At 45.7% G+C, this 27,647-nt stretch overlaps 1 protein-coding gene across 2 annotated transcripts in view; it reads right to left on the minus strand.

Moving 5' to 3' along the window:
• Positions 1-3,516: 3,516 nt before the first annotated feature.
• The window catches only part of FAM131A (family with sequence similarity 131 member A), a 91,246-nt gene continuing 67,115 nt past the window's right edge, over positions 3,517-27,647 (minus strand). Inside the window, exons 4-6 of one of the 2 annotated variants that reach the window (XM_087965434.1) lie at positions 26,934-27,116; positions 6,458-6,586; positions 3,517-4,759 (exon numbers count right to left, since the gene is read on the minus strand). In XM_087965434.1, the coding sequence (XP_087821560.1) occupies positions 4,233-4,759; positions 6,458-6,586; positions 26,934-27,116 (839 nt within the window). In that variant the 3' untranslated portion in view covers positions 3,517-4,232. The remainder of the gene's footprint in view (positions 4,760-6,457; positions 6,587-26,933; positions 27,117-27,647) is intronic. The other variant, XM_087965433.1, reaches the window with a different exon arrangement.

Genomic DNA, 27,647 nt, shown 5'->3' on the forward strand with positions numbered 1-27,647 from the left:
CCAAAGCACCTGACGGCAGAACAAGAAGCCATGGATTGAAGCCAACCAAGGAGGGGACCAATGTAGAACTAAGGAGGCATCTCCTGGCACTGAGGAATTAATTAATCAGTGAAACTGCTTGTCTTCAGAAGTTGTGGGTGATCTACCACTGGAGGTTGTAAAGAAGAAATTGGACCACTGCTTGACTGAATTGGTATAAAGCCATGATGGTGAACCTATGGCACATGCGCCAGAGGTGGCACGCAGAGCCCTCTTTGTGGGCTGCGTGCCGTTGCCAGATGCTCTTTGTGGGCACCAGAGAACCCGAAAACGGCCAAAAAGATGGCCAAAAAAAAGACCGTTTTTCGGGCTGTTTTCAGGCCATTTTCAGGCTGGTTTTTGAGCCATTTTCCAGGCCGTTTTCCAGCCATTTTCAGGCTGTTTTTAGACCATTTTTCAAGCCATTTTCTGGGCTGTTTTTAGACCATTTTTCAAGCCATTTTCTGGGCTGTTTTAAGGCCATTTTTCGGGCCATTTCCAAACTGTTTTTCGGCCTGAAAACGGCCCCCCAAACAGCCAAAAAAAACAGGCAAGTGTGCACCAGCCAGCTGGTCTTTGGGTTTCTGGTGCTCCAGCACATGCATATACACGAGCACGAATGCAGACATGTTCCAGTTTGGGTCCTTGGTGACAAAAAGATTTGCCATCACAGGTATAGGGTCTCCTGCTTGAGCAGGCGGGGTAGACTAGAAAACCTCCAGGGTCTTTTTCCAACTCTGTTATTCTGTTATTCAGCTCCGGATTCTACAAAATTCAGTAACCCCGCCTTGTGGAAGATGTAGTTTACAAAGAATTGGGCCATGTCCAGTGTGCTGTCCTGACAGTTTTAGAGTTAATGGGATTTGGGATAGTTAGTTAGGAATTGAGAGCTGTCCCCTTAAGGGAATGCCTCATGGTAAATGTAGTTAAGGTATCCTGGGAAATGTAGTTCATGTCATGTGGCTACATCTGTAACCCTGATTGGTCACTGAATTGACCCTTGGTGGGTTGGGGAGATTTCTTCTCTTGCCTGAAAACACAGCCTCATGGTAGCATCTCTACCCCTTGCTTCTACGATATGGGATGAAAGAGATGACCATCTTTTTACCATTCTGTCTTGTACAAAGCAGATAGATAAACTCCACAAAGCATCCATACAAAGTCTTTTTTAATTGGTTCATCGGGCATCCTCATTAACTCACAGTTATGATGAGATTCTTCTTAATATCCAATCCTTTGCATACCTGTCTTTATAGGTAAAAAGATGGTTATCTCTTTCATCCCATATCGTAGAAGCAAGGGGTAGAGATGCTACCATGAGGCTGTGTTTTCAGGCAAGAGAAGAAATCTCCCCCAACCCACCAAGGGTCAATTCAGTGACCAATCAGGGTTACAGATGTGGCCACATGACATGAACAACATTTCCCAGGATACCTTAACTACATTTACCATGATGCATTCCCTTAAGGGGACAGCTCTCAATTCCTAAGTAACTATCCCAAATCCCATTAACTCTAAACAGTCTGGACAGCACAGCCAGAATAAAACTAGGAAGGACTCCGATGTCTTTCTAAGACAGTCTTCCCAAACTTTTTTTCTTACATTACACAAAACCTCTTTTGAGAAATTTATTTTTACTGTTGATCAGAGAGTCCTTAGTTAAAGGTCCCTGTTATGAGTGGGTAATAGGTTTGTATGGCATTACTCAAAGAAAAACCACTTCTGACCAAGTTTGAGTAATTTAGCCAAGTTTGGGAAGCACTGTGCTAGGAGAAGTTGAGATGGCATCTACAGTCCAGTCCAGGGTGTCCTCAGGATGTGGTTTCAAAAGTCAAGAAGGCAGCTGCTTGTGTTTATGTCCAGGTGGTCAGAAAAAAACAAGATGGCAGCTGCAAGGACATAAATCAAGAACAGCAAGGTTGCCATCTTGAATTTTACAACCACACCCTGCAGCCAACACTGTTTTTCAAATCTTTTTATCCAACTCAGATGCATGAATATTGGTGCTGATGGGACTTTTTTCCTACGAAAACATATCCAGTAGGTCTCAAACTGATTTAATCATCCTTCCTTCTACCCCCTCCCAGAAATCTTTGCTAAAAACTGGTGTGTTGACAACCTTAGGACTTTTATCTCCATATCCTCAACTCATTTTACCAGACTACAATTCCCAGAAACCTTTGAAAGAAGCTGTGACAATTACATCAGTATAAAATGGATAGGATTCTTACGGGGCTGATCAGCTTTCCTTATAGCAGGGGTCTCCAACCTTGGAAACTTCAAGCCTGATGGACTTCAACTCCCAGAATTCCTCAGCCAACATGGCTGGCTGAAGAATTCTGGGAGTGGAAGTTCACAACTCTTAAAGTTGCCAAGGTTGGAGACCTCTGCTCTATAGAGTTTCCATTGCTAAACAAGGAAGTGAAGTGGAGGAACCTAACTTCCTCCAAATTCCCAACCTGCAAGGTCAAAGTCCTTGTTTTCTCAAGATTCAAAGGAGGCCCTATCCCAGAAAACCCTGATGCAGTTAAGACCTTGCAATGATGACCCAACAAAAGAGACATCACTGTGAACTTGTGCCAAACTGCTTGGTGACTGCTTGCACCATCCAAATCTACTTAACGTAGGCTTGGAGAAGAGGTGAGAGGCCAGAAGAGGCTGTATGGAAAAGAGAGACACTCGTGTTTGTCGACCTCAGCCATGTTAAGATGCGTGGACTTCAACTCCCAGAATGCTTCAGCCAGCCAAGCCAAGCTGACGGAGGCATTCTGGGAGTTGATGTCCACGCATCTTAACTTGGCTGAGATCGAGAAATATCTACCTTAGAGCAAAGGGGAGCAGAATAAAGATCATACCGTGTTTCTCCAAAAATAAGACCTGGCCTTCTATTCTGGGGGCTCCAAAATAAGCACCAGGGCTTATTTTTTTTTGGGGGGGGGTGTCTTTTTCCCCCCACGTACAGAAGGTGGAAAGTGTGGGGGCCGATGGGAGCACTGCTACCGCTGGGCTGGTTTTCTCCACTGGTCCCCACGTGCTCACCATCTCCTGTGCTGGTCATATCTCCCGCCCTCCGGGTCTGATGACAATCTTTACTAGGGTTTATTTTTTGGGTAGGGCTTATATTGGGCACAGGCTGAAAAATCAGGCTAGGGCTTGTTTCCGGGATAGGTCTTATTTTGGGGGGAAACACGGTAGTATTCCCAAGCCAGGTGAGCCACGTTGGGAGAGCAGAGCAGGGGACAGGGCACCCAAAGGAAATCCATCCGTGTCAAGGCACCAAATCCCAGAAAGACAGAACATGGAAAGACACGTACAAAACTATAGAAAAGATTTGGAACAAGGTCGTGTGGACTCTTTGCTTCCTTTCCAAAGAGATGGGGGAGGGGGGGGAATGGAGCACATTAGCACACACCGGGACACCCCCCACCTCCCCTATCCTCCCCTCCCACCGCTTTCTTCCAATGGGTCCACAGTATAAAATCTGAGACAATAAAGCCAAGGATTTGCCCCTCGAGCCGGGGGTGGATATTTTTTTGTTTTGTTTTTTGTTTTCCTCTTTAAAAAAAAAAAAAAAGCATTACAAATCGCACACCCTTGTTTGCATTTCACGTCCCGTTTCTGCTCTTTGCCACAAACCACAGGAGCTGGGATGGGAAAGGAGGAACACACAGGCAAACTCGAAAGTCAGTCGAGTTTCGTAGTCTGACGAAGAGAAATGATTTTCGGCTTGAAAGAGCGTTAGCCATACCACCACCTGGACAGCGAACGGGGTGCACTTCTGGATTCCCAGGGCATCACGACTGGGTTTCGCCCGATGTTCCCCGAGTAACCCCCTCCCCTGAGTTGTGATAACTCCCACCAGCATCGCCCTTCTTCTGATAGTTTGCTCGGTGTCCTCACCCTGCCCCCCCCCCCCAAGACATTCCCATGCAAAGGAAACAAAACAGGCCACGAGAGAGAAAGAGAGATAAAATGCAGCAGGCAAAACCCACAAAGCCATTAAGCAGGCTCCTGAGGCTTAAAATGGCGGCGTTGGATGGCACGGTAGAGCTCAGGAAGGCCTGGGAGGGGAGCTTTCAAACCCGCCATGCCTACCCATGCTGCCTCCCTTCATCCCAAAAAAGGGGGAGGATGGAACCATCCCGCTGAAACAAAAGGTGCCACGGAGCGGGACAAAAATGGCAGGTGAAGCATGCCACGGAACAGAAGGAGATTCACGGCTCTTCAGCGTCCGGCTCTTCTTCGACCTCGTCGTCTTCGTTGTCGTCGAGCGACACTACGCCGGAGGAGGCCACATCGGAGACTTTTCTCCGGACCTGGCAGCTGTCCCCATGGACTTTGTAGTCCTTGGACGGAAGGCCCTCTGGCTCCTCCTCCGCGGGCGAGAGGCAGGACTCGGTGAAGGACATGGAGTACATAGAGTCCTGGCACTCGAGTTGCGCCAGGCTCCGGAAGGCACATTCTCCGGCAGTCTGTGTGGGCAACTTGGAAATCAGCATGTCCTCCCCGCCGGAGACGGAGCCCAGCAGTTTGGCGGCAAGTTCAGAAGGGGTGCCCAACTCCTTGAGAAGGAAGCTGTCGTCAAGGCTGCAGAGACTGGAGCACAAGGTCTCCGGGGAGATGGTGGACTGAGAGGAATCACTTTCTGGGTCGCAAGAACCTTGTCGGGAGTTCAGGTGGCCCAGGCGGCTGTGCAGGAAGCCTTTCAAGAGGGCGTTGGGGGGCAGCTGGCCCACTGTGTCTGCAACACAACAACCAAGAGGGAAGAGTTTAGCAAGGCGGCATTTCAGTTCAGTGCAAAGAAGGACCAGGGGTGACACGATAGCAGTGTTCCGATATCTCAGGGGTTGTCACAAAGTGGTGATATGTCAAGCTATTCTCCAAAACACCTGGAGGCAAGATAAGAAGTAATGGGTGGAAACTCATCAAGGACCATTATAAAAGGACCATAAATCCCATTAGAGCAGGGAGGCAGGGAATGTTGTGGGTCCCACCCCTGAGGGAGATACACCTGGTGGGACCCAGAAAAAGGGCCTTCTCTGTGGTGGCTCCCTCTCTCTGGAAGATCATTCCCCCAGAGGTTAGAATGGCCCCCACTCTAGCACTCTTCCGAAAGGCACTGAAGACCTGGTTTTGCCAGCGGTCCTGGGGAACCCAGAGCGGGATGGAGCCCATCAAATGGCTAGTGTGATCTGCTGTCATCGGGGCAGGGGGGTTGGAGTTGTTGTTGTTTTTTTCCTCCCAAATTTTGTTCTGTTGTACTTTACTAATTGATTTGATTCTTTTGGTTAGTTTTTATTGTTTTTTATTATTTTTTATTTTTTGTTTTAAATACGGTTTTACGTTGTGTAAGCTGCCTCGAGTCCCCATGGGCGAAGAGGCGGCAATACAAATTAAATAAATAAATTTAGAACTAAGGAGAAATTTCCTGACAGAATAATTAACCAGTGGAACAACTTGCTTCAGAAGTTGTGAATGCTCCAACACTGAAAATTTTTAAGAAGAGATTAGACAACTATTTGTTTGGGGGGAAAACACAAAAACGGGTTTCTTGCTTGAGCAGGGGCTGGACTAGAACTGTGATGGCAAACCTATGGCACGCATGCCAGAAGTGGTATGCAGAACCATCTCTCCAGGCATGCCAGCCATCGCCTGTTGTGGCCAGCTGCTTTTCACACACGCGGGAGTGCCAGAAATCAAAAGAGCAGTTCCCTGGTGCAGATGCACACGCGTGCACACCGGTCAGCTGGTCTTCTCACACAAGCAAAGTACCAGCAAAGGAGGGAAAAAAAACTCCAGAGAAGTTCCTGAGACAGGGAGTCTAGTCCTGCCAAGAATGTCATAAGGGTTAACGGAGAGGCAGTTTCTGTAAGCAACACCAGAATGTTTCCTTCCTGCCTTCCTTACAGGATTAGGCCAGTAATTTCTTCTAATAACCGGTTCTCTGAACTGGTTAGAATGTTAACAACCGGTTCTAGCGAATAGGTGCGAACTGGTAGAATCCCACCCCTGGGTGTACATAAGCGCACTAACGTGCCTACTGTCCCTGTCCTATTGATTCTTTTTATTTTTCTAATATGTATCCCTTTCATGTATTCATAACTATATTTATACTTATACCTGTTATCTTATAATTGCTTGACCAATAAAGGTCAGGCTTGCAGCCCTAAGCTAATCTGGCAATCTCCTGGACTTAAGGGAGCACTCCTGAACTAATAGGATACACAGTCTAACATGCAACTGGCCCTTTGAAGGCAACCGTAATGCTGATGTGACTCTCAATGAAATGAGGTGTGACACCTAAGACCTAATATTGCACTGAGAGCTAGATTTTGGAATAAAGTCAGTGGATCAGTTAGTTCTTTGTTTTCTACCTGGTTGGGCGTTCAGCCTCCTGTTGGCTTTCAACCAAGCAGAGATGCCATCCATCTTCACTTACCAGCTACCTGGACAGTTTCACTGGAAGCGGGAAAATCCTCATCGTAAGACTCATCATTGGAGTCGTCCCCCTCCACCGATGACCAGGCTCTGAGTTTGGCCTCGGCGATGGCAAACTGTTCGGCTACACCTGGGGAGAAAGGAGTGCTGTTATTTAGAGGTGGTGCAACACAAGGTGTAGGAAATCACTGCTGAAGAGGTGCCAACCCTGAGGGCCATCGTGAAAGTCAAAAATCTAAGCTTTGTACTTTACCAAACTGGAGTGGCAAGCTGGGGACAGATTAATCTAGTAGATTTCAGACCTTCAGCTGATTGATAAAGGTTGGAAAGTCACCTGGGAGAAAATGTTCCATGATATAGAACATATATAGAACTGTTCTGACCCAAACCCTTGTCCAATAAAACCAACACGAACCAAAAGGAACAGAAACCTTTTAATGATTCTTACGAATCCCCGGTTAAAAGGCTGCTGCAAACTAACTAACTTTGATAAGCACGAGCCTCACCAAAACTGTGCGAGGCTGCCAAAAATGACAGGTAAGGTGACCTAGAAATATTTTACAACACAAGAGCCTTCAAATACCAACTAAGATACTGCAATGTCCACGAGGCTGGAGTTTCAAAACGTCTTTGCTTCCTGCAAAGAACGTCCGATTCACAGCTGGCTTTTATCTTCTTGAAGGAGGGGCCATTACCTTGCAGCCTTACTCTCGAGTCACCCGTGCTGCTGCAGCTGCTCTTTCCTGCGAGCAGCCCTGAGCGCACGCACACTTGGCACACTTGGCTCCTCGGGAACCTCCTCATTGCTGCTGCCACCCCCCACAATCTCTGAAGGCAGCAGTCCGCTCCCTAATGGTCCTGGCCCCTCCTCTGAGTCCTCGCTCTCCTCAGCCGTCCACACCTGCTGCTGGCTAACCACAACAAGAACATAGAATAATAGAGTTATAAAGGACCTTGGAGGTCTTCTAGTCCAACCCCTTGCTTGAGCAGGAGACCCTATATCATTCCAGACAAATAGTTATCCAGTCGCTTCTTGAAAACTTCCAGTGTTGGAGCACCCACAACTTCTGAAGGGAAGCTGTTCTATTTGTTGATTGCTCTCACCATTAGGAAATTTCTCCTTAGTTCTAGGTTGCTTCTCTCCTTGGTTGGTTTCCATCCATTGTTTCTTGCCTTGCCTTCAGGTGCTTTGGGAAATAAGTTGACCCCTCTCTCATCTTAGTAGGAGGCGCTCAAATATTGGAACACTGCTGTTATGTCAGCCCTATTCCTTCTTTTCATTAGACGAAACATACCCAATTCCTGTAACTATTCTTTTAACTTCCAGTCCCCTAATCATTCTTGTCACTCTTCTCTGCACTCTTTCCAGAGTCTCGACATCAGTGGTGACATTCAGCTGGTTCGCACTGGATTGGGCGAACCGGTAGCAAGGATTTGGCGTGGGTTGCTGAACCGGTAGTAAGTTCTGGCTGGCCACGTCCCTGACCCAGTCGCCTGGTCGCCGCTGGCTCGCTTGCCCCACCCACCCGTTGCTCGCTCAACCCTCCCACCTGACGCTTGCCCCTTAAGGTATTTCTTTCTTTTTTTTCCCCCTCCCAACAATCAGCTGTTCATTTGATCAGCTGTGCCGGGATTCCCCTTGCTGAGACCCAGGAAGGCAAAAAATGGAGAGAGGGGCTCTGCCTTAAATCTCTTGGGGCAACACAATGACTCCAAACTGATGACATGTTTAACCCCTGTTAGGGATAACATTGTTTACCCTAACTGGTTTGGGTAAAAATAATAAATAAGTTAGCATGGTTTGTTGGTTAAAGTGTGTGTAACTTTAACTACAAGAATGTAATTAAGGGTGTGGTTGTAAAAGCACCATAAAAGAAACAAGTCAATTGCAGCTCTCTCTCTCTGGCTTAATGATCCCTAATTACTGGATGGATTGATGACTGCGTTTTTCCTTACTGGAACGGAGGAGAGAAAGGAGTGTTGATTTCTCAACGGAGAGAAGAGATAATACGGACTGATTTATTGTAAGTGAACTGACATTGGCTATTCAACACGGACTTTGCAAATTGAGTATCCTCGGCTGGACTGACTGAAATGATACATGACTAATGGACCGTTTATTTTGACTATGCTATAATTCCTAATGGAATAAACTATATTTTTGATAGCACAAGCGTATCTGCTTTTTACTGCGTGTTAACTAAAATACAAACTTATCTCACACATTTACCTGTCTGCCTATCTGACTACGCTACACATTCTGTTTAGTTTGTTTTCCTTAACACTCCTTGGGGAATTCCGGCTTAACAACCCCACCTTCCAGCTCAACTTGCTTTTCTCCTACACTTTTTTTTTTTTTGCTTTAACAGTTTTATTAGCTTATCATATAAAATACAAAAAATACAAAAGCATATAGAAAAGAAGGGAAAAAAGAAAAAAAGGTGTAGACTTCCAACTCCCTCTGGTGCAATAAAATAAGGAATATATATTTGCAGTCATTTGTTTAGGAATGCAAAGGACATGATGATCAGAAAGACATGCTTGTTCCAATGTTTAGGGCAGTGATGGTTAAGCTTTTTGGGCTCCTGTGCTCCTGTTACCCAGAAGGCAATGCGCCCCCCCCCCCGCTCCCTGCACATGCATGTACAATCCCTACCACCACCACCCCCTTACGTGCACTGGGCCTCCCAGCTGATTTTCAGCCCGTTTGAGGCCTTTTTCAGCCTGCTGGAGGCTTGAGGGAAACCTCTGCAACCTGAAAAATAGGCCCATTTCATCACTTCCTGTAAATACCGGAAATGACCAAACTGGCCTATTTTTCGGCCTGCAAAGGCTGCAGAGGCTTCCCTCAAGCCTCTGGCAGGCTGAAAAGGGCCTCAAAAGAGCCAAAAATCAGCCAGGAGGTGCACGCATGCACAGTGAAGTAAGTTTGCCTGGGCTCACATGCCCGCACAAATGGCTCTGCGTGCCACCTGTGGCACGCATGCCATAGGTTCGCCATCATGGGTTTAGAGAAATTGGGCTGCAGAAAAAAAGCCAATTTGCGTGGGAAAGCTCTCCCAAGAAATAGGAATACTGGAGGAGACATAATTATAATTATTATATAGTTATAATTTTATAATTATCATAAGAAAGGCCAATAAAGTGGCATATTATTTTTTTTTAACAGGGCTTATGTGCCTTTAACTGAAAGCTTCCTGCTTGGTGCCTTTCAATTGCATTGGTAACATAATTTGAATTCCTGCCAATGGCCAAGCTATCTGTGAACTTGTCAAGATGTATTATCATCTATTGTCAAGATGTATTATCTTTATTACATTTTTTTTTAAAAAAAATCTTTCTTAATTTTATTATCTATTTTGAGTGCTTCTCACAACATAAATTTAATCGCCATAGATCAACTGCGGGCGACATACAAGAATGACTAAATAAATTGAACTGGAATTGCTTTTGAGATGGCAATCAAAGCTGCCGTCTCCGAAACAGACTGCAATGCTACTAGGTGTTCGCTTTGTTCTGTTGGAAGTTAAGAATTCTAGAAAAATGAAATATTTTAGGGTATACTAAAAAAAAAAAAAGGCAGAATATTTCCCCTAAAAGAGAAGTAGAAACTCAGAGAGGCAGAAACTCAGCCTCCCCACACACACACCCCTTTGCTAATGGGCCATTTAAGGCCCGGGCCAGTCTATTCTACATAACAAAGATCTACCTCCTTCAGACCCATAATAGGAACCCCAAAGCCCTTTCATCATCCAGCAAGGCTCAACCAAGCTCGGGACTCAAAAGACAGCCTACAGAGTTGCCCCTGCATGGCCCCATGGGAGTCTTGACAACCAATCAGAATACAAGCTCAAAATCAAATCCCAACAAAGGTTATAAAATCCAGGCACCCTCAGCATCTCTGCCCTTTTTTTCTTCACCCAAGACATGTGGTCCTGTCCACTATTAAACCATCTTTCCAAGCAGTCACCATGTTTCCAGTCACCATGTTTCTGTTTTCTTCCTGACTTGGAACTGAACCCAGAAGGATATTTCTTCCAACAGTTGTGGACACACTAGTTAGAAAAACAGATTCCTCTTTTTTCCCCCTCTCTTTTTATGAGCATCCCCCGTTTCCCTTCTGCACATAAGGTTTCCCTCACCCCTAAATTAAATCTTCTCATCTCCACCTCAGATTATTTATCCTTCTGAATAATATTGGGGGCCATTTGAAAGCCCTTCCCCCCAACAAAAAAAAACCTCCTTTTCAGGCAGTTTTCTTTCATAGCTTACTTTTATCTTTTTTTGTTTTTCAATGGCTAGCTACCAACCAAAATGGCAAGTTCCAATCTGGATCTGTCATCAAGACCACAGAAATTTAGTCTTCCACATTTTTGGACTCAGGCTGGAGCCCAGACAAGGAGGTCCAAATTCATGGGTAGCCTCACATTGCAGTGAACAAGGACATGCATTCAATTTCGGCCCTACTAAGATTGTCGGACGAGCAGGGACAAATACAGCCAGGGAAATGATTGAAGCCCCTGGAAAAAGGGTGCATTTTGTGGGGAGACAGGGTGGTGGTTCCAAAAAAGTTACAAGAAAAGGTGCTAACCATGCTACACGAAGGACATCCTGGCATAGTAAAAAAAGTCCCTGGCCAGAAGCTACGTTTGGTGGCCAGGAATAGATAAAGACATTGAAGCCTGGGTTAAAACATGTAACAAATGCCAATCTTCCAGGCCCACCCACCCCCTCAGCACCAGTCCTCAAATGGGAGACACCCTGAGGCCCCTGGTCAAGAATCCATATGGATTTCGCCGGCCCCACAAAAGGTTATACTTACTTAATCGTTGTGGATGCCTATTCAAACTGGTTGGAAGTTATCATCATGAGTTCAACAACCACAGAAGCCGTCACCAAACAACTTAAAAAACTTTTCGCCACCCACGGTCTACCAGATGTAGTAGTATCGGACAATGGGCCACAGTTTACAGCCTTGGCTTTTGAACAGTTTCTCGCAGAACATGGAATACGACATGCCTTGACAGCACCAGCTCATCCGATGGCAAACGGTAGAGCGGAACGCATGGTTCGTTTTACGAAAGAAGCACTGGAAAGGCTTGATGGAAGTGATATGCAAGAAAAACGCAACACCATGCTCACCATCCAACATATAACACCATGCACAACTACGAACAGGAGCCCGGCTGAACTTTTGATGGGAAGAAAATTGCTATCTTACTTGGATAGACTGCACCCTACCTACAACCCGGAAAAGCCACCAGACTCGTCCAGTAAGTACCGCTCCTTCTTACCAGGCGATTTAGTCTACGCAAAAAATCTCACCGGAGAACCATTGTGGTTACCGGCAACGATTACTCAAATCACTGGCCCTCGTTCCTACCGTTTAGAAACCACCGATGGTAGATCGTGGAAACGACACATCAACCAGCTACGGTCCGGACACATCGAACGAGACACCGATGTTCCCAGAAACGCAGAACAAACATTTTTCCAAACACTCCCAGACAATAATAAAGAATCCAGAGGGGGGGGGGACAAATTAATAAAGAAATTAAAAACCACTTACCTTTAGAAAACTTCGAGAGACAAGAGGAGTTGGAGGAGCCTCGGGGGAGAAGCAGCCAGGCCGACTCGACCTGCCCATACACACAGCGAGGAGACCACGCTGCCCATCCAGCAAGCCCAGACCGCCGAGTAAGACCAACCATCCCAAGACACGACCGAAGCGGCATGGTCGAGGCACCCTTCCAGGAGATTCCAGAAGGAAGAGAGGAACGGACAGCTGGCCTGTCTGAACCGGCGGAGACCAACACAGGGACTGAACTGCGCAGGTCAACAAGGACTCACAAGAGCCCCGCCTACCTGCGCGACTATGTTACGTTGGAACGAACCAAGAGGGGAGGGGTGTAGTGTATTTAAATAGAGACTTCTAGGGTGATGTTCCTATTGGTTAACAGAAGCAACGATACGATTGGTTAGTAACGTTAGTACCTGATTGGCCGCAAGTAACGCCGGGAAGTTTAACTAAATGTCATTGGTTGCGAGCCATGGAGCAGCCGCTATAAAAAGGGCTGCTGCGGTTCGACTGCAGTTGAAGTTACTGTTATTATTAAAGAGCTGAATTCAACTCCAGTCTGCGAGTCTCTTTACTGGCGACAGAACAGTTTTCTGGGCAAGCAATGGGGCAGGAGAGAGCTGGGGAGCACCCAGAGCATCTTTGGAATGAGTCAAGTCAAACATTGGAGGGTGTGTGTGTGTGTGTGTGTGTGTGTGTGTGTGTTGAAAAGTTAAAATAGAGGCCTTTGGGACCGTAACGCTCACGGAGATGCCTGTTGCTTGGGTTGAGTGTGTCACAGGCATTAAGCTGCCGTGCTGTGGTTACAAAACATGGTTGCCAGATAAAGGGATTGTGCGACATGTCTGCTTTTCATCTTGGGTCTAAGCCAGGGGTGTCAAACTCGCAGACCGCCGGCTGGAAGCGTCACGTGCTGGCCCCGTTCCCCAGTTTAGCAAAGGGGAAAAAAGTCCCGATATGTCCTAACCCTAACCCTTTAATTCCATACTTGCAGTTTCATTTTAATTTTAAAAAATAATACTGGGAAAATTAAAAAGCTTCAAAACTGTATATTGAAAAGGTAAAATTTTGGATACCTTGCTATGCAAAAGCAATACAAGGTTTTATTGCACTTGTACAACAGCTGGTTTTCAAAAGATGTGACTTCTATCAAGACATTTTTAATAATATCTCTGTGCTTGAGGGTTAGGGTTAGGGTCTAAATCAAGATGAAGCCATCTTTGGAGGCCACCAATAATGGTGGTGTTAATGGAAGGGAACTGCAGCCTTTCAATGCTTTGGAGACACAAGCGTTTGTTAAAAGCCACAATGAGGCCATGCACCTCTCATGATATCACAGAACCGAGGCAGATGACCTCTTTCACTCCTTGTATGCGATGATGTCCTCACCAGTGAACCGTTTAACCCAGCTTTAAAAAGCCATGTTCCTCTCAAGCGGGGGTCTCCAAACTTGGCAACATTAAGACTTGTGGACTTCAACTGCCTGAATTCCTCAACTAGCGTAGCTGGCCTATACCATTTCAGACAAATGATTGTCCACTCTCTTAATAAATTCCAGTGTTGGAGCACCTACAACTTCTAGAGAAAATCGTTCCACTGGTTAATTGTTCTAACTGACAGAAAATTCCTCCTTAGTTCTAGGTTGCTTCTCTCCTTGATTGGTTTCCACCCATGGCTTCTTGTCCTGCCCTCGGGTGCTTTGGAGAATAGCTTGACTCCCTCTTCTTTGGGGCAGCCCCTGAGATATTGGAACACTGCTATCATGTCTCCCCTAGTCCTTCTTTTCATTAGACTAGACATACCCAATTCCTGCAACTGTTTTTTATATGTTTTAGCCAGTGGTGGGATACATTTTTTTTTTACTACCAATTCTGGGGGTGTGGCGTGACATGGTGTGGCGTGGTGGGCGTGGCATGGCTTGGTGGGCGTGGCAGGGGAAGGATAGTGCAAAATCCCATTCCCTCCCCACTCCACTAACCTGCTTTCCAGCTCTGTTCTCCCGTGCAGGGCAACCAAAGAAGACCCAGCCGATCAGCTGGGACTCGGGAGGCAGAGAAGAGATGGAGGCAAGGCCAGCCAGAGGTGGGATTTGCCGATTCTCCGAACTACTCAAAATGTCCACTACTGGTTCTCCAGAACGGGTCAGAACCTGCTGAATACCACCTCTGGTTTTAGCCTCCAGTCCCCTTATCATCTTTGTGCTATACTGTAGCAACCAATATTGGGTTGACCCCCTTTCCTCTCTCTGGTAGCCCCTCAAATATTGGAACACTGCTCTCATGTCACCTCTTGTCCTTCTTTTCACTAGACTAGACGTTCCCAATTCCTGCATTCATTCTTCCTATCTTTCAGCCGCCAGCCACCATCTTGGCCATTGTTGGGATGATGCCGCCCTCTTCAGCCTTCCACAGCTTCCTTTAAAAGTTTTCTGGATGCAGAAAATTTGCCTGACACCGTTTCCCTTGGCCTCTGGCTTCCTTTTATTTATTTATTTATTTATTTATTTATTTATTTATTTATTTATTTATTTGATTTGCCAATTGTTTACAAGATAATAAGTATAAGTGTATACATAGTTGTGAATACATGAAATGGGTACATATAAGAAAAATAAAAGAAGAATAAGAGAAACAATAGGACAGGGACGGTAGGCACGTTGGTGCGCTTATGCACGCCCCTACAGACCTCTTAGGAAAGGGGTGAGGTCAATAGTAGACAATCTAAGGTTAAAGTTTTTGGGGTTTGGGGAAGAAACTACAGAGTCGGGTAGAGTATTCCAGACATTGACCACTCTATTGCTGAAGTCATATTTCCTGCAATCAAGTTTGGTGCGGTTAACCTTGAGTTTGTATCTATTGTGTGCTCTTGTGTTGTTATGGTTGAAGCTGAAGTATTCATTGACAGGTAGGACATTGCAATGTATGATTTTATATACCATGCTTAAATCAGACCGAAGACGGCGTAATTCAAGGTTTTCTAGTTCTAGAATTTCAAGTCTGGTGGCATAAGGTATTCTACAACGAGTAGAGGAGTACAGAACTTGCCTGAAAATTTGCCTGACACCGTTTCCCTTGGCCTCTGGCTTCCTTTTACTCTCTCTTGCCTTGAGTGAATTGTTCCTCTGTCTCTCTCTCTCTCTCCCTTCCTCCCCTCCCAGGCACCTAATGAAGGACAACCAAGTTGAGAAACTAGCTCCCTTTAATTAAGAGAGCAACTGGGGAATCAGCTCCACGCATCAATCTTCATTTGCTACTTGACAGGCTGGGAAGGAAAAGGCGGAGTAGAAGAGAGACGGGAGCTGCCCCGGGAAAGCACAAAATAACAATAAAAGACAACAAATATACTGCATTTGGCAAGGTGAGCATCCCCAGCTCTTTCCCCGGGACTCTAGACAGAGCAGCTGCCTCAGAACAGCTTGAAGGTAGATAAATCGGTATTGTCCTGGCATGTCATTGGACAGTCTGCCAACATGACCTGAGTTTCTCAGGAAGGACCTTGGTTTGAGGTGACTTGGTGAAAAAGGCTCTGCCAGTGGAAATAGATCACCGGGAGCTTTTCCTAAGCTTTGGGGCATGAAGCTGGTTGACACTTTGCAACCGCCAATAGTGTTTCTGTAACTCTTTACAGCCATTCTGGACGGAGCTAAGTCCATAAATCTTAGTACCTTATAAAACAGCTACCAGATCTGGGCTGCTAAATCTCCTGCTCTGTTCACACAGTGACCATCCTTCCTATTTCTGTTTTACGCTGCGTGCAAAACTCCAGACATCCAGCAGGTGGCAGCAGTTGTTGCCAAAAACTAACTCTATGCTGCCCTCTAGCGGTGGTCTGGAGTTTTGCAACCTAGATCTTGATGCCAACAGCAATAATAAACAAGAAGCCCAACTTCCCATTTCTGATTTACACTATGTGCGAAACCCTAGATAACCAGCAGGTGGCAATAGTAGGTGCCTAAAACCGATTCTATGCTGCCCTCTAGTGCTGGTCTGAAGTTTTGCAACTTAGATCTTGGTGCCAACAGCATAATAAGCAAGAAACCCAACTGCCCATTTCTGATTTATACTACATACAAAACTCTTGATAACCAGCAGGTGGCAGCAGTAATTGCCTAAATCTAATTCAATGCTGCCCTCTAGTGGTGGTTTGAAGTTTTGCAATCTTGGTGCCAACAGCATAATAAGCAAGAAACCCAAATAATACTGATATCACCTCCCTTTCTGGAGCATAGTCCAACCACAAGCAAGATTAACAAGCAAGAATGAATAAGTTACATGAAAGCAATAAAAACAGTACATATCATGTTATATTAACAATATGTTGTAAATCTCCTGGGTTTCAAAATATATGAGAGTCCATTGCCTTCATGCGCCACCTTGTAGAAAAAAATATATTTGGATTCACAAAATACACTGAGAGTAGACTAAAACAAAGAATCAAAGACTTGCCAGCACATTTGCACACATATAATTCAAACAAATAAGGTTAAAATTTGCCAGACTTAGTATGTTGTGTATGCATAGCCATTAGGTCTTTAAGTGAGAGGGTTGTTGCTGTATGAATGCAGTCACTAAGCAAGCACTACTGAATTACCCCATTACCTGGTTTTGGATAACAGACTAGTGCAGGGATCACCAACCCTGGCAACTTTAAGACCTGTGGACTTCAATTCCCAGAACTCCTCAGCCAGCAAAGCTTAAAGTTGCCAAGGTTGGAGACCCCTGGATTGTGTTTCTCAAAGTGCGGCAAATTTAAGAGTTAAAAATTCACACATATTAAAATTGCCAAGTTTGGGAAACAATGCACTGGACTAGACCATGGTCTCCCATGTGGGCTGGGCTGGAATACCTATAGATTTTATAAATAAACGAGCTCGATTCCCTTGCTTCACTACGAAACTATGTGGTCGGGCTTAGTTTTTTTGGGAGGAAAATAAGAGGGGGAAATTTCTGCCTCTGCCTGCCTACCAGCATCCATCAGTATTCATCTGGTTAGTGTCCTGTCAGTGTGAGAGAGAGTTGAGGGCTGTTTGGAAACTGAAACAGTATTTGCTGTGTGAGCAAGGAGACAGCAAGGAGCCTGGGCATGGCTTAGCTCAACTTCTGAATTAAAGCTGCTTGGTGCTGTGAAACTAAAACTGAAACTTCTCTCCTCTGTTTGTGTTTTGCAATTGGAACAGATTTCTTTTCAGGTGGGGAGGGAGAGTAGAACTCCTTAGCATCAGAGCGTGTTAATAATAATATAGGAAGTACTAATGCTCTGATGGTCATTTGGAAAAATCCTTTCTTAGTGAGCACCTAGAAGCTAAGAGGAACATACGTGCCGAATTTCAAGTTTGTAAGCTTTACGGTTCTGGAGATTTTGTGATGATGTGTGACTGGCATTTCGCTTTTAGATAGATAGATAGATAGATAGATAGATAGATAGATAGATAGATAGATAGATAGATAGATAGATAGATAGATAGATAGATAGATGATAGATAGATAGATAGACAGACAAATAAATAAGTCTCAAAGTGTTTAGTTCATATTTAAATTAACCAAGTTCAGCGTGTCAAGATTCTGAGCTGACCTGAAAAGGATACCAAAGTTCACTTAGAGTCAGTTTGATCTAGTAGTTAAGGCATTCGGCTCAAAACTAGAGACCATGAGTTCTAATCCTGCCTTAGGCATGAAGGCCAGTTGGGTGACTTTGGCCCAACTACCAGGAGACAGTGAGTTCTAGTCCTGCCTCGGGCATAAAGCTGGCTGGGTGATTTTGGACCATTCACCAGGAGACAGTGAGTTAAGCATGAAAGTCAGCTGGGTGATTTTGGGTCAGTCATTCTCTCTCATCTCAACTCCCTCACAGGGATATTGTTGTGAGGAAAAATTGGAGACAGAAGGAACAGGAGGTATATTTGCTGTCTTGAGTTATTTATAAAGAATAATAAAGGCGGGATAAAAATTAAATAAATAAAAGAGAACAACTCAAGCATGTCTTTCAGAGACAAGAAGAGGCAGAACTGCATTCAAATAAGAGAGAAACAGAGAGAGAAAGAGAGAGAGAAAGAGAGAAAGGGAAAGAGAGAGAGAAAGAGGAGAGAAAGAGAGAGAGAGAGAAAGAAAGAGAGAGAGAGAAAGAGGAGAGAGAGAAAGGGAAAGAGAGAGAAAGGGAAAACAGAGAGAAAGAGAGATAGAAAGAAGAGAGAAAGAGAGAGAGATAAAGAGAAAGAGAGAGAGAGAGAGGAAAGAAAGAGAGAAAGGGAAAGACAGAAAGAGAGAAAGAGAAAGACAGAGAGAGAGAGAAAAAGAGAGAGAGAAAGAAAGAGAGAGAGAGAGAAAGAGAGAGAGAAAGAGAGAGAAAAGAAAGAAGAGAGAGAAAGAGAAAGACAGAGAGAGAGAGAAAAAGAGAGAGAAAAGAGAGAGAGAAAGAGAGAAAGAGAGAGAGAAAGAGAGAAAGGGAAAGAGAGAAAAGAGAAAGAAAGAGAGAAAGGAAAAGAGGAGAGAAAGACAGAGAGAGAGAAAAAGAGGAGAGAGAAGGGGAAAGAGGAGAGAGAGAGAGAGAGAGGAGAGAAAGAGAGAGAAAGGGAAAGAGAGAAAGAAAGGGAAAGAGGTGAGAAAGATAGAGAGAGAAAGGGAGAGAGAGAGAGAAAAAGAGAGAAAGGGAAAGAGAGAGAGAGAGAAAGAGAGAAAGGAAAAGAGGAGAGAAAGAGAGAGAGAGAGAAAGGGAAAGAGAGAGATGGGCGAGAGAAAAAGACACCCTTCCCCACCCAGGGATGGTCTACCCCACAGGTGTCAAACTCACGGCGTCACATTGCCGTCACATGATGTTTCGCGGCATTCATGGAGCGAGGGGGTGGGGTGTGTGGCCTGCATGTGACTCATCCAGCCCCCCTGGGCCGCCAGTTTGACACCCCTGGTTTTCCCCAATGTTTCTCAGACTCAGCAACTTTAAAGCTGTGCGGACTTCAACTCTCAGAATTCCCCCCAGAATCTCCGGCTGGGGAATTCTGGGAGTTGAAGTCCACACAGCTCTAAAGTTGCTGAGATTGGGGAAACCCTGGTCTACCGTCACAATGCCTGGGTTGCCTTCTTCTGCGTCCTGTCCTTATTTATCCCTGGGAATGGCTGTTCCTGCCTGTCCCTTTCTCCCACTCAGCTGACAAGCTGTCCAAACAGCAAACCATTCAGCCATTAAAGCCAACACCACAGCTTGGATGGTGGCCATAATAAACCCTGGTAACCCTTTGCTTTACAAAACGGGATTTTTTTTCCTCCCCCAAAACAGCAATTGTATGGGTCTTGCCAGGATCTAGGCTTTGGATTCCATGGAGCCAACCTCTCTCTCCCCTGCTTTTATCTTAAAAAGGGTAGGAGAGAGTTAAAATCCTTCGCTGGCTTTTCCCCCGAGTTTTCGGAGTGACTCAGATGCTGGCCTTGGTGAAGCTCGGCCACATAAGGACAAGCCAGCCTCTTCAGAATAACAGAGCTTGGAAGGGACCTTGGAGGTCTTCTAGTCCAACTCCCTGCTCAAGCAGGAGACCCCATACCAGGGGTGTCAAACTCAAGGCCCGCGGGCCCACCGGGTGCTTAAATCTGGCCCGTGGAGCCAGCCTGGAAACATCAAAGGAATGGCCCACGGTGCCTCTGCCAGCCAAAACGGGCTACGGAGGCCCTGCGTGTCCCATCTTTGGCCTGTTGAGACTCTAGAAAAAGTGCAGAGAAGAGCAACCAGGATGATGGGGGGACTGGAGACTAAAACATATGAAGAATGGTTGCAGGAACTGGGCATGGCTAGTCCAGGGAAGAGAAGGACCAGGGGAGACAGGATAGCAGTCTTCCAATATTTGAGGGGCTGCCACAGAGAGGAGGAAGGGGCCAATCTATTTTCTAAAGCACCGAAAGGCCAGACAAGGAATAATGGATGGAAACTGAACAAGGAGAGATTTGGAAATAGGGAGAAACTATCTGACAGTGAGAACAATCAACCAATGCAACAGAAGTTGCCCTCAGAAGTTGTGGGAGCTTCATCACTTGAGACTTTCAAGAAGAGATTGGACTGCCATTTGTCAGAAATGGTGTAGGGTCTCCCGCTTGGGCGGGGGGTTGGACTAGATGACCTGGCAACTGGAGTTTCTTGTTTTCCTTTGAAGACATTTTTCTTCTCATCCAAGAAGTTTCTTCAGCTCTGACTGGATGGTGGGGGGAAAGATTTATATATGTCATTTGCATTGTTTTAGAGAGTCATTGAGACCACTTTGAGGCAAAACTCCAAGTGGCCTCAACGACCCTCTAAAAGAATGCAAATGACTAGCTGTCTGCAAGGAATATAAATCCTTCCATTCCCCACCATCCAGTCAGAGCTAAAAAAGCTTCTTGGATAAGAAGCAAAACTTCAAAGAAAAACATGAAACTCCAGTTGTCTCTGGAAAAAGTACCTTTGGGACAACCATGACCTTTTCAGTGGTGTTGTAACCTTCAACGGTCACTAAATGAACCTTCAGAACCGTAAGTCGAAGAGTACCTGTATACAGCCCAGTCTTTTTCCAAACCAGGGTTAAAGAGAGACTGGTGCCAATACACCTTATCCAAACGTGATTTTGTCTGGCCCCCATGGTGGGGCAGAGAGACATGGAATAGTCCATCTATTGGGGGAATTTACAGAAAAAGCAAAACACATTACAACAACAAAACAATACAATCTGTCACAATGACATCATAGTACAAACAACCTGTTTCTAATCTATAATCCTCCCAGATCTTGTGTTGGTCTATGAGTCTCTCTGTCCTCAAGCATTACCAGATTAAGCACATATTTATGCAAGAAAGCTGGAGTTTTATTGTCTGTTTTATGTTTTAACACTTCTTTAAAAAAAAATGACTTGTGGCCTTGGCTGGCCCAGGGATTCTGGGAATTGAAGTCCACAAGTCATAAAAGGGTCATTGTTCTGATCTTGCTATACACACAAATTATATGCTGGGGACATGACAATCATAGTTTCCCACCCCTGTGTCATGTCGAACAGCTGACAGGGAGTGGGAGTGTGGCTCCGTTAGCTGTGGAGGAAACTGGGGAAGGGCAAAGTCTGGCTGAGCAGAGCGGGGGAGATATAGAAGAAGGGAGAGGGAATTCAGAGGAAGACCTGGGCCCACCACTCTTCATCCTAGGGCACGCAGGGAGGAATGGAGAAGAGAGCAACGTGGGTTGCGTGACTTACGGGGGAGGAAAGGGCCCTGATTCCCTTCATTAGCCACACCTGGGAAGAAAGTTGAAGAGACATGCAGGCTGCGTGCGGTAGCTTCTGGGAGCAAACGTGAGTTTATCTGGTGTTGTCTTTGCTTATCTGTGTTCCTGGCATCTTCCCAACGGTGTTGAGTTTTGACGTGCCTTCAAGTCTGGAATTCTTGCTCCTCCCCTGCCAATTAATTACCTCAGTTTGGCTTGATTGGACTTATAGTTACAGTTTTTGTTGACCACGTTTTGGACTTGATTCTCTGCAGTCAAAGACTGTTCCTGGGAGAGTTTTTCTCCAGCCAGAAGGCAACCAGGACATTAGGGGCAAAGTTGGAGCTAATAAAGAGATTCATTGATTATCTGACTGTGTTGCCTTTGTGCCATGCCCTGGGTCATCACACCCTGATGTTAAGTGAATGAAGTCACGTGCACCAAGGTTTCAGCTAGGCTGAAATGGAAGACTTTGGATTCCAGCAAAAAGTTAACTACCCTGCATTGTCTGAATGGAAATAAACAGGTCTTTTTGTGTGAAACACTAGCATTTGAGTCTGTGATTTTACCTAAGGTTTTCCTGTGCATATTTATTTCTATTTGCAAGCAAGCTCCCGTGTTATTCTTCAGAACCACTCAAACAAGCCCTAGCTAGGAATCAGTCTTAATGAACTAATTAAATCTTAATGAACTCACTCCGTACACTTACTTCTACTAGGATCTGATTAAGGTAGCAAATGAGCACTGGGAAACATTTATAAAATATCCAGTCAAAATCCAATTAAACAATCATGACTTTGATCTCCAAACACCAGCCTGGAATTCATTTCTCCTTTGTTTTGGTTCTATCTACCAGTAGTTCTTTCCCTCGGCATCAGCCAACTTTGTCAAGCTAAGGTGAGCAATTTACAAAGCCTATGTGGGCTCCAGTGAGGTTACACCCCCCCTTCTCAAAAAAACAGGCACCAAAATCGATGTATTTTTGAAGTATGAGTTTCATACCATTTGGAGCAAGAGGTGGGATTCAAAAATACCAGCAACCGGTTCGCTGCCCAGTTGCTGAGTGGGCGTGGCCATGGGTGGGTGTGGCCTATCAGAATTTCCAGGAGGACTGTTTTTCGCCTTCCCAAGGGTCCGGAGGCTTCGCCCAGGCTCTGGAGGCCCTCTGGAAGCCAGAAACAGGCCCATTTTGTGACTTCCGGTACTTCCGGTATGGCCATTTCCCGCCCCCCAGAGCCTCCGCTTATCTGCATCATATATTTAATTAGAGAATGTGAATGATGACATTGTGGGAGCGCCATCACTTGAGACCTTCAAGAAGAGATTGAACTGCCATTTGTCAGAAATGGTGTAGGATCTCCTGCTTGGGCAGGGGGTTGGACTAGATGACCTATGAGGTCCGTTCCAACTCTGATTATCTGTTATCTGTTATGACACCCAGCCTGTGAACATACTCAATTGGAGAATCTGGTTTATGACACACCCAGGGGGGAGCAGGGAAACAGGGTCACGAGTGACTGTAAATTACCTATGCCAGAGTTGGCTTCATACAGGGCAGTGCCAGTACGTCACCTCTAATAAATCCTTTGAAGTTTTTTGAAGTTTGGCTCGAGAATCATGATTTAATTAGGGCTTCCCTCAGGCCTCTGGGAGGGCGAAAATGGCTTTGCCCAGGCTCTGGAGGCCCTCTGGAAGCCAGAAACAGGCCCATTTTGTGACTTCCGGTACGGCCATTTCCCACCCCACCCCAGAGCCTCCGCTTACCTGCATCAAAAATGGGTTGTGTGGAGACTCCTGGGAGGGGCGGGATGGGGTAGACGGAGCCAGCCGATTGGTTCAAATACCGATTTGGCGAACCAGATGCCAATGTAACATCTGGTTCATCCGAACCCGTAAAATCCCACTCCTGATTTGGATAGGGGTTGAAAGGAAAGTTTTAAGGATGGCAATTGTAGCCAAATGGCTGCTTAGAAGTTTGCCATGTGCAATTTCCACCCTCAGACCGCTCACCGAAAGAACACTAAAAATGGGATGAGTTCCCTTCTGGTGAGGTCATCAAATGGCCTCTTGAACTTCTCCAGAAGATCTGAAAGCGGAGAAGTTCCAGGAACAAAGCCGTTCAACAGCTGCATTCACCAATGAAGCAATAGATCCGAATACTGTATCGCGTGAGCATACAGAAAATTGGCTTAATTGAATAAGCAATAGTTAACTTCACCGTGAGTAAGAAGGTCAGAGGAAACGCAACCCGTGTGCCCGTAAATTACACCATCTGCCTCCCACTACTGTGCAGCTGCTTAGTAGAGATGGGCCTTTCCCCAAATGCACCACAAACCAGCAACTAAATAGGGTTTACTACTGTAGAAAGTTAGGACCCACCTCCGTCCTAAAGGTAAAGGTTTCCTTCGCACATACATGCTAGTCGTTCCCGGCTCTAGGGGGCGGTGCTCATCTCCATGACAAAGCCAAAGAGCCAGCGCTGTCCGAAGACGTCTCTGTGGTCATGTGGCCGGCATGACTAAACACTGAAGGCACATGGAACACTGTTCCCTTCTCACCAAAGGGGTCCCTATTTTTCTACTTGCATGTTTACATGCTTTCGAATCGCTAGGTTGGGAGGAACTGGGACAAGGAACGGGAGCTCACTCCATTACACGGCGCTGGGGGTTCGAACCCGCCAAACTGCCAAGCTTTCTGATCGACAAGCTCAGCGTCTTAGCCACTGAGCCATCGCGTGCCTAATACCCCTCTCCTAGAAGAATGAAATATTTTGAGAAATATTAAAAAGGTGGAATGTTGTATTTCCCTGGATGATTAAAGAAGAAACATGTTTTAAAGACAGAGAGCAGCTGCCTCCCCCCCCAGCAGATATTTAGTGCCCATTAAGAAAAACTGGGCCAGCCTATAATGCAAGACAAAACGCCTCCAGCTCCAGGGTGATGGGATTGAGACATGACCCTCCAGGATATAATAGGATTGGCCCAGAGGTGGTATTCAGCTGGTTCTGACCAGTTCTGCAGAACCGGTAGCAGAAATTTTGAGTAGTTTGGAGAACCGGCAAATCCCACCTCTGACTGGCCCCGCCCCCATTTATTCTCTGCCTCCTGAGTCCCAGTTGATTGGCTGTGTCTTCTTTGGTTGCCCTGCACAGGAGAACAGAGCTGGAAAGCAGGTTAGTGGAGTGGGGAGGGAATGGGGAATTTGCAGTAAGCTTCCCCCAGGAGTGGGGAGGGAATGGAGATTTTACCGTATCCTTCCCCTGCCACACCCACCAAGCCACACCACGCCCGCCAAGCCACGCCACGCCCTCCAAGCCATGCCCACAGAACCGGTAGTAACAAATGTTGAATCCCATCACCGGATTAGTCTATCTAGCAGCAGAGCTCACCACGTGGCACAGTCTAAGGACGTTGCATCACCCAGCAGGCTTCAACCAAGCCTAGGACTCAGACAGCCTACAAAGTTAGCTGTGACCCCCTAAAGCAACCCATAGAATACATGTTCTTGCACAGGAACAGGAAGCTCAAGGGCAAGGCCCAAGAGAGGTTATAAATCTCTCTCTCTCTCTCTCAACTCCATGTGGTCAGCCGCACCAGGACCATGTGCTTGATGGTTCTGCTTCATTAGACCATCTTTCCAGTCAGCCTCCATGTTTCCAGTGTCTTTCTCCCAGCTTGGAATTGAACCAGATGGATATTTATTCCAATACTACATACAAAAAATATGCAGCTGTGCATGTGTGATCCTCTCTCTCAAACACTGGAAAGTATGGTGCCTATATTAGATTAGGTTAGATTACCAGAGTTGGAAGGGACCTTGTAAGGTCATATAGTCCAACTCCCTGCCCAAGCAGGAGACCCTACCTAGATTTGGTGGAAAAGGAACACAAAGCAGTGGATGGCAGAAAAGAGAGAGAGAGAGAGAGAGTGGGAGGGAGGGAGGGAGGGAGGGAGGGAGAGGGAGAAAGTACTCTTTGCTTCCAGATAGTATCAGCCTTGGCTCTTGTGGCTGAGATCTGGCATTAGATTTCTGCCGTAGTCTAGACCAGTATTTCTCAACCTTGGCAACAGTGGACTTCAACTCCCAGAATTCCCCAACTAACATGTTGGCTGTGAATTTATGGGAACTGAAATCCATACATGCTGACTGTGGAATTCTGGGAGTTGAAGTCCATGTGTGCTGGCTGTGGAATTCTGGGAGTTGAAGTCCATGCGTGCTGGCTGTGGAATTCTGGGAGTTGAAGTCCATGCGTGCTGGCTGTGGAATTCTGGGACTTGAAGTCCATGCATGCTGGCTGTGAAATTATGGGAGTTACCTGAACACACTTGTAAGTGGATCATAAGCTTCCTAACAGACAGGAAGCAGCCGGTGAAGCTAGGCATAATCACATCCGATACCTGTACAATCAGCACAGGGCTTCCCCAAGGCTGTGTGCTTTCTCCACTTCTCTTCTCCCTTTATACCAATGACTGCATCTCAAACGATCCATCTGTTGAAATACTGAAGTTTGCAGATGACACAACAGTGATTGGTCTCATTCGAGACAACAACAAATCTGCATACAGACAGGAGGTTGTACAACTTGCCTCGTAACCAGAACAATCTGGAACTGAACACACTCAAAACCGTAGAAATGGTGGTAGATTTTAGAAGAAACCCTCCCATACTACCACCTCTTACAATACTAGACAACACAGTATCAACAGTAGAGACCTTCAAATTTCTAGATTTTATTATATCACAAGACCTAAAATGGTCACCTAACATCAAAAACGTCATCAAAAAAGCATAACAAAGAATGTTCTTTCTGCGCCAACTTAGAAAGCTCAAACTGCCCAAGGAGCTGTTGATTCAGTTCTACAGAGGAATGATTGAGTCTGTCATTGCACCTCAATAACTGTCTGGTTTGGTTCTGCAACCCAACAGGACAGACACAGACCTAAGAAGATAATTAGGACTGCAGAAAAAACAATTACTATCAACCTGCCTTCAATCAAGGACCTGTATATTGCACGAGTCAAAAAGAGGGCTGTGAAAAAATTTACAGACCCCTCATATCCCAGACATAAACTGTTTCAACTCCTACCCTCAAAATGACACTATAGGGCACTGCAGACCATATCAACTAGACACAAGAACAATTTTTCCCCGAATGCCATCACTCTGCTAAACAAATAATTCCCTCAACACTGTTCAACTATTTACAAAGTCTGCACTACTATTACTATTAATCTTCTTATCACTCCTTATCGCCCATCCCCTCCCACTTGTGACTGTATGACTGTAACTTTGTCGCTTGTATCCTAACGATTTTTATTGACTGTTTCCTAGTATGATTTGATTGCCTATTATACCCTATGACTATTATTAAGCGTTGTACCTGATGATTCTTGACTCTTGATGAATGTATCTTTTCTTTTAAGTATACTGAGAGCATTTGCACCCAGACAAATTCCTTGTGTGTCCAACCACACTTGGCCAATAAAGAATTCTATTCTATTCTATTCTATTCTATTCTATTCTATTCTATTCTATTCTATTCTATTCTATTCAAGTCCATGCAAGCTGGCTGTGGAATTCTGGGAGTTGAAGTCCACACATCTTAATTGAGAAACACTGATCTAGCCTGAGGGACTTCCCTGAGAGAGCTGCCCCCCCCCACAACCTGATCTCCCCTCCCTCGCAGTCCCACCTGCAGCAAACCTGGCCTCCTGCTCTCCTTCACTGAGATCCGAATAGGAGTTGAAGGTGCTTTCCAAAGTCGCAGGAGAATCGATGGGTTTGCACCACCCCTTCCACTCGATCAAGTGGGCCACTCTGCCTTGCGCCATGGCGGTGGGCTTAGTCACATGGTCCTTCACCACCTGGGAAATACCTGCAACCGAACGAACAGACAGCGTTAGCTGGAGATGCCCTCGAGTTACTGAAAGGGTGTGTCTCTTTCCCCTTTTAGGATGCTTCCCAACCTGTGAAGGATCCTGGAGACCATGAATTAAGGCACTTGGAATTCTGATAATTAATATATTTCATGTTCTAAGGCAGAGGTCTCCAACCTTGTCAACTTTAAGACTTGTGGACTTCAACTCCCAGAATTCCTCAGCCAGCTATGCCTTGTCTTAAAGTTGACAAGGTTGGAGACCCCTGTTCTAAGGAACACTCGTTCTTCTAAAAGAGCTAAATGTGTGATTCACAACTTGTTCTGAACTTCCTTCATCCCTTCTGTGTGACTGACACGACTTTGGTTAATTAAAATAGGCTTTTGTCTCTGCGTGCGTTCATATTTTTAATGTTTTCATACTTGCAATGGGGGCAGAGAGCATTTGCTGGAAAGGAGAAAAGCTGGTTAATTTAATAGGCTGCGGAGGAATTGGTTTTAGAGCACACTGTTTTTCCAAGCCAGCCAGGG

Source organism: Notechis scutatus, chromosome 4, assembly GCF_049901735.1.
Source record: "Notechis scutatus isolate UNSWTSFEM ecotype Mainland chromosome 4, rNotScu1.2, whole genome shotgun sequence".
Taxonomy (NCBI): Eukaryota; Metazoa; Chordata; class Lepidosauria; order Squamata; family Elapidae; genus Notechis; species Notechis scutatus.